We start from the raw sequence: 7293 nt of genomic DNA, 5'->3' as shown, positions 1-7293 counted from the left end.
TGGAGTAATGTGGGGAAATGTGGGGTAACACGGAAAAACGAGAGGAAACGTGGGGGATAAAAAAGGGAAATACAGGGAAAACATGTGACAACGTAGGGAAATGTGGGCAAACGGGGATGGGGCTGCCCCATCCCGGTGACAGCCGCGCGTGGGGGGGCCGCGTCCCCGCGGGGATCCCGGCGTGTGCCGCGCCCTCTCCGCGCTCCAATCCCCTCCTTCTCCATCCTTCCTTCCCTTCCCCTCCTCGGGGCGTCACCGCCCCACGCGCGTGTCCTCGCCCTCCCCCGCCCCGCGGGTGGGCGTGGGGGCCGGCCCGGGGTAGGGGGGGCCGGGAAGCGGAGCTCGGGGGGCCCCGGGGCCGGGCGGGGATGCTCGGAGAGGGGGGCGCGGAGGTGCGGGGATGCGCGGCCCCCGATGGGATGTAGCGGGCGGCTGCTGGGACCCGCCGGGGGCCGCCGCGCCTCGCTGCTCCTCACCATGATCCTCTTCTTCACCTACTTCTTCTCCTGCCTGCCCGGGCCCTGCGAGCCGCTGCCGCCCGCGCTGCTGCTGCCGCCGCCCGCCGCGCTGCCCGCGGGGCCGGGGGAAGCGGCGGGGGGCTCGGGGGGCTCGGGGGGCTCGGGGAGCCGCCGCTTCCCCCAGGCCATCATCGTGGGCGTGAAGAAGGGCGGGACGCGGGCGCTGCTCGAGTTCCTGCGGGCGCACCCCGGGGTGCGGGCGGTGGGTGCTGAGCCCCACTTCTTCGACAGGTGCTACGAGAAGGGGCTGCGCTGGTACAGGTAAGGAGGAGGGGGTCGGTAATTAGCGCAGAGATGTGTTAATCGCCGTCCGGGTCGGGATGCGGTGACTCTGCAACAGGCGGGTCCCGGGAGAGAAATGGGGTGCGAGGGAAGGGGAGATGGGGAGGTTGGTTGGGGGTCCCGGCAGCTCCGACCCTCGCCTGGGCTGGGGAAGGGGCTGCCGGCTGCTTTTGCGGGGCTGCTGCTGAAGTCGGGAGCGCTGAGAGTCCCCTTGTCCCCATGTCGCCGTTTCCTCCTTGTCCCCGTGTCCCCCCTGTCCCCGCGCCTCCCATCCCGCATCCTACCCGGCCGGGGATGAAGCCGGCAGCAAAAACGAGCTCGTTTAACCCTCCAGCTTTGCGATTTTAACCTTTAGCGCTTTATCCCCAGCCGTGCCCCCGTTTCACCACCGGGTTCCTTTAGGAATTGTTTTATTCGTGTGCTTTAGAGAAAAAAAAAACAAAAAAACAAAAAAACAAAAAAAACCAAAAAAAAACCACAACCAAACAGAAATGAGCGAGGACCTCGGGCTTGATCCTGGCAGCGCTTGGGGAGCGGACGAGGGCTGAATCCGTGGGATGCTCGGTGGGTTTGTGGCAAAGGGCAGAGCTGGAGCGATCCGAGGCAGTTTGTTTTTTGAGGGTTTCGATGGGATTGAACTCTTCAGGCGATAAAGCTTTCGGAAGAGCAGCTACTGTGCATGTGGAGTGTATTAAACTCGCGTCTCCTGGCCAGCTCCAGAGCGGCTGGGCCAAGCGGAGTCGGCAGCGATAAGTCCCTTGAAGCCGGGGATGGAATCCGCTCCGTTATTTTGAAGGCAATCCAAACGTGTCGATGTATGAAAGCGCCGTGGTGTTCTCGGGGAAACATCTGAAAATAATCAAAGGAGTAGCTCTCCCTGTCCTTCCTGCCTCTCCATCCCCTTCTCCCCCAGCCCCGCGGGAATACCGCTTTTCTCTCTCCATGTTCTGGGGGGGAGGCTGCAGCTTCCCAATCCTCGCCAAAGTAACAACCTGTGAAAAATCAGCGTGTTTAATGGAAAGAGTAATTTTAGTGGTAATTTTACCCGCAGAGTTTCAGCTCTCTGAGCCCACATCTGGGCTGTAAAGTTACGACTTAACACACCTTCAAAACCCTGCAAGTAGCGACGCTTATTTTTATGGCTGCATTAATATCGCCGTGATTTATGAGCTCATTCCTCCGCTCCGTTCGGGTCCGCGCTGCTCGAGGAGCAATAATGATGATCACTAATCTTTTTTTTTTTTGGGGGGGTGAGAACTGCGAGATGGCTCTCGCTCGGCAGAATGGGAGTTTAATGACTGCGAGCACGTAATTAAAGCGGGGAAGATCGAACGCTTTCATATCGCTCGGCGGAGCCCAGCGAGGCGCTCGCAGGACGGACCGCAGAGAGAAGGAGAAAATAAATCTTAGTTTGGATGGCTCTGCTGCGAGTTTTGAGCTCTGGAAGTGCTTGCAGGGAGCCTGGCCTGACACCAGTTTCGAGATGATCCCGCATGTGGTTGTGGTAAATTTGGAGAAAAGGAGCGGGGAAGGTTTTCGGGGAGAATCCGCATCCTTTGGGGCGAGGCAAAAATCAGGAGATGTTTTGCTTTAACTCTGCATAAAGTGTGGTTTTAATCACACGCGCACACACAGCTATTTCCCTTCGCTTCCTCTCCTCTCTGCCTCTTGTTTTGTCTTCTCACAAGACCTCGCAGTACCGAGGGATTTTATCCCCGGGAAAGCCAGACAGAGCTAAGTGTTTAAAGCTGGGATGTGCTGGAGTGGAGGCAAAGAGAAGTTGGACAGAAAATCAGGTTTTTCCTATGGATATCTCAACAGTGGTGTAAACATTTTTAAAATATTTGAACTTGCTAGGAAACTGAAATTACACCAACCACTTCTCACGCCAAGATATTTGGCCCGAAGGCACCTGTAGGTTGTTGCTTGTCTTGAGTAAATGTGGAAAAAAAATTCCCCTGGAAATATCACTCCAGAATTATTTTGTTCTTCCTTGGTAGCTCTGTCCTGTAGTGATTTCCCTGCTTTGGCAGGAGCATCTCCTCATGGGTGATGAGTAGTTTGTTATAAGTTATGGACTGAAATAATTTATTCTTGCTGGATTGTTTTATTTAATTTAAATTTGAAATGGCCCAAAGCCCCATTTTTATTTTTTTTTTAGTAGTAGTGAAAAGAAAATGTTCTGCAAAAGCATCTCCTACAGAATTCCTCAAGTTACTACAGCTTTAGCTAATTCTAAGAAGATTAAACACCTTTTTGAGGCTGCAGCATAAATGATTTAATGGCCAATGCAAGCGTGATGGGATATTTTCTCCTCAAGCAAAACACGATTTTAATTTTTTTGGCACTCAGTGCTGCTTGAAGAAAACCTAAATAAAAAGAAGAGGCGATGCTGGTGTGTCTGCTGCTGGTTTGGGGTGTGGGGGATCCCCTTTGGGAGCCTGGGACTGTCTGTGTCTGCTTTGTGGGATTGGAGGTGAGGACAAATGTTAAAAACTGAATTGAATCCGAACAGTTTGGGGTGATATACAGAAATCCATTGCAAAACTTGGAGAATCTGTGGCTGTGTGGGGCCAGGCCCTGCCTTTGCCTGTGGGGATTGAGGAAAACAACATTTGTGGGGTGGAAGGTTTAAGGGATGGAAGCCCCTCGGTGTGAGGGGAGCAGGTTTGGGCTCACAGGTGACATTTGGGACCTGTTCACACCTTGTATGGTGGGGCTGGGGCTCTCCAGTGCCACTGCTCTGCTCCACTGGGGACATTTTGGGGGTGCAGCAGAATCTTCGTGTGGGTTTGTTCCTTTTTGGATGCCAGAGCTGGTTTGGTTCCCACACAGAGGTTCTGGCTGCCTCGGGGATTTGGGGCTGTGGGGAATGGGGCAGGGAACAGCAGCTTTGGGGGGCATGGCAGTGCTGGGGGGATGCAGGAAAGGGAATTCAGCTTTGAGGGAATCATGTGGAAAGTTCTGAGCCTGACACAGCTCACCCAAAAAAGTCTCCTTGTCCCCTTCTGCCAAAACTTCGCAGCAAGGTCGGCTCAATGTGAATGGGCTTTTCCTCTGCCTCGTGTTTCCTTGGGTGATCTGGGATCCCTGTCCCTCTTTTCCTCTTTTCCATCCTGTCTTCCTGCTTTTTCCAAGGAGGATTTGGGCAGGAATGGTGCTGGGCTCCCTCCACCCCTCGCATCCCTTGGGGTTGAGCCCTGGCAGCTGCGCACACGGGATTTGTAGGAATTGTAAAGAATTCCCTATTTTCATTCAGTTTGGACCAGAAGCATTAAAAAGTACTATGGGATGTCTAGTGATTGGCCAGGCTGGAGCCCTGACGATGAAAGGACACGAGGAGCTGGAATCCCCACTGAGCATCCTCTGGCCCTGCAGAGCCATCCCAGAGCTCCGAGAACCTCAGAGGCCGAATTTAACTTTTAATTGCCATTTCCCCATCCCATCCAACACGAAAGTTGGCATAGGGGGAGGGAGGAGGAACTCTCCGTGGGATTCCTCATCCCTCTGTGGCTCTGCCGGGGTGTCCCAGCTCGGCAGCACCTCGGGGAAGGTGGAGGGGGAGCGGAGCTCCCTGGAATGTGGGGTTTGCCCCCTCCCCTTCCCTAAACCCATTCACAGGAGCTAATAACGCTCTTGAAAGGCATCCAGGATTTCTTGAGCCAGACTTTGTTATGTCGGAACCTCGCAACCCCGACGCCTTTGAGCGACAGGGGAAGGACGCGGCTGCGGCGCTGCTCTTTTGACTTTAGCCGGGAGTGTTATTGGCAGCTGAAAAGTGGAGCTGAGGAGGTGCCTCGAGGGCTTTTTGTGCGCTGCGATTGTACAGACACATCAAGACACTCTATAGCTCGAGCTGCTGAATAAAATCAGCTCGTCCGGAGCCGCCAGGCAGCGTTTTGGCAGCGCTCTGGTGTCCCCTTGCAGGGCGAGCTGTTCTCAGGGAAGCGCCAAGGTGGGAAGAGACAAAGGAATGCGGCCGGAGCGGATGGCGATGCTCGGACCTGCTCCGGGACACGATCTTTATTCATTGGCACCGCTAATCTCTGCTCCTCACGGGCTCCATTTCAGCGCTGCCGGCTCAGAGCCGCCCTTGTTTTCACGGGGCTGCAGCTTCTCGCCTTTATTACTTTGCAATCTTTTCTATCTTTTATTTTTTTTCACTTCCATTCACAAGTGAGACCTTTCTGTCTCAGCTTCCCGGATCCTCACTCCCCCTGTTTGGGAAATGAAACCTCAAGTACAAAGAAAACATGCGGGAAACCTGAGAAAAAAGCTGATTTTTAACTAAGAATAAGATACATTAAAGCTTTTATTTAGGGTGTAGTGTTTTGGATTGGCTTTTATGCACTGTTTTAGCCCCAGCCCTACTCTTAGGATCAGGTTTAAGCGCTGGGTGCCCCTGTGGCAGCCGGATGGGTTTCCCTGATGATGTGTCCCTGTTTTCTGCTCTCTAACACACACCCAGCACTGCCCGGCCTTGGGAAGCAATCCATAATTCGTGCAAAGTTTGGGTTTCTGCAAACTGCTTTCACGTGGGATTAAAAATAGCTTTTACTGCCACGATGAGGAATTAACATTTGAAACCATTTAAAGGGCTCCCAGACAGGGATTGCTGCTGCTGGGGAGAGAGAGGGGCTGTGCCTGTCCTGTTTTGGGGGGCACAGCTCAACCCTCCTGCCCCCCATTTCCACGCTGTTATTCCCTTATTTCCACACGGCCGCGTTTTCTTCCCGATCCCATCAAGTGCTTCTTGCTGACCCAAGCAGGTTTGGGAGCCTGGGTTTGAGCCTGGCTCAGCCTCCAGGCAAAATGAACTCGGGTTGTTCCTTGTTGCTCAGGCTCGAGTGACTGGAGCTGAGTGTTAATGTTGGCTGGGATTTTGGGGATAAAAGCCGCGACTTGCAGGGTGGAAGGAGCAATGCTCTTCCCGGCTCAGGAATGCTTCCCCTGCCTCTGTTAAATAAATGGGGAGATTACACCTGGCCTGAGCAGCGGGTGTGCAGGAGTAACCTGAGTTCCTGAAGGATTTCAGATCTGCCAGGATTTCTATCCCAGAATGCTTAAATACACCCAGAAATCACGAGGCAGGTTAAAAAAATTTATAATATTATGGGAAGGAATACTTTGGAAAAGGTTTCTTCATTCCTGTCCTTTCTCTGGTGCTCTCTGTTGTAACTTCACAGGGTAGAAATTGATATATTGAAACATGCTTTTTTTTTTTTTTTTCCCTTCTTTTTTTTAATTTTAATTTTTATTTTTAATCCATGTGACTCCAGAGAAGTTTTGAAAACATTGCCAAAAAATTCACCAGGAGCTGGGAAAGCCACAAGGCTTCTGTTTATGGAATTATTGAAAGCTTGGAGAAATAATCACTGCAGTGTAAAGGAAAGTTTGGGAGTTTCTCCTTCAAGGTATTATGTGGATTTTTTTCCCCTCGATTATTTTTAGATAAGTGACAGAAGGTGGAAAAGGCCGGTGGATTTAGAGGGTGCTTTCAGGCAAGGAGAGACAATTACTTAAGAGAGTTCAAAGCTTATTTATAAAACAGTAATTACCTTCCCCTGGGATGGAGACGGGCAGCTCTGGCGGCGGGGAGGGGGTTACAGCACTTAATTGGCAAAGATGCTTAAAAGCTTCCTCCTGACCTTTTCCAAAACTTTCTGCTGCAACAGGCTCCGGCAGAGATTGAAAACCTGCCCAAGGAAAGGCCAGGTTTAATACCAAGACTTAGCTCTAAATGGCTTTTCAAAGGGCTGTGGAAATCCTCCTGCTTAGGGAGCCGACGGTGTCAGAGGGAGGGAGGGATGAGGGATGGATGGATGGATGGATGGATGGATGGATGGATGGATGGATGGATGTTCCATGTCTTCAGGACAGGGCTCTGCAAACAGGATGGGACAGGGATGGATGCTCCAGGTCTGGGAGCAGGATGGGACCTGAGCCTGGCAACTCCCTCCTCACATCCCGCTCTTGGGATGGCAAAATATTGAAGTGAGGAGCACAGGGATGTTCTGAGAGGCTCCTGTGGAAGCCAGGGCTGGTCCAGGCTGGGCAAGTCAGGGCAGTGGTTTAAGATAAGTCCTTTCTTTCCTGTGGGAATTCATGGAATGGTTTGTGTTGGAAGGCACCTCAAAAATTAACTCATTCCACCCCTGCCATGGCAGGAACAACTTCCACTGTCCCAGGCTGCTCCAAGTCCTGTTCAACCTGGCCTTGGGCACTGCCAGGGATCCAGGGGCAGCCACAGCTGCTCTGGGCACCCTGTGGGCCACCCCAAATTCACCCCAAGCGAAGAACAGCCCAATCTCCCCAATCACACCATGGCAAACTCGTGGTGGGTGCAGCCCTGAGCTTTCCTCATGGCAGGGTTGAGGTCTCACTCAGGTTTTACACATTCAGATTTGTGGTTCTGGTCCTGGCTGGAAAATTCCCAGCAGCTCCTTGGATTTCCCCTCCTTGTCCCTCTGCTCAGAGACAGCTCAGAGATCAC

At 52.7% G+C, this 7293-nt stretch overlaps 1 protein-coding gene across 1 annotated transcript in view; it reads left to right on the top strand.

The window, feature by feature from the left end:
- The first annotated feature begins 414 nt into the window (after positions 1 to 414).
- The window catches only part of HS3ST6 (heparan sulfate-glucosamine 3-sulfotransferase 6), a 33033-nt gene continuing 26154 nt past the window's right edge, over positions 415 to 7293 (top strand). The window contains exon 1 of the mRNA XM_056502978.1: positions 415 to 779. Within this exon, the coding sequence (XP_056358953.1) occupies positions 415 to 779 (365 nt within the window). The remainder of the gene's footprint in view (positions 780 to 7293) is intronic.

This window comes from Oenanthe melanoleuca, chromosome 14 (genome assembly GCF_029582105.1).
Source record: "Oenanthe melanoleuca isolate GR-GAL-2019-014 chromosome 14, OMel1.0, whole genome shotgun sequence".
In the NCBI taxonomy this organism is placed as follows: Eukaryota; Metazoa; Chordata; class Aves; order Passeriformes; family Muscicapidae; genus Oenanthe; species Oenanthe melanoleuca.
Note: the sequence above shows the minus strand (reverse complement) of the source record. Positions and strands in the feature narration are given on the sequence as shown.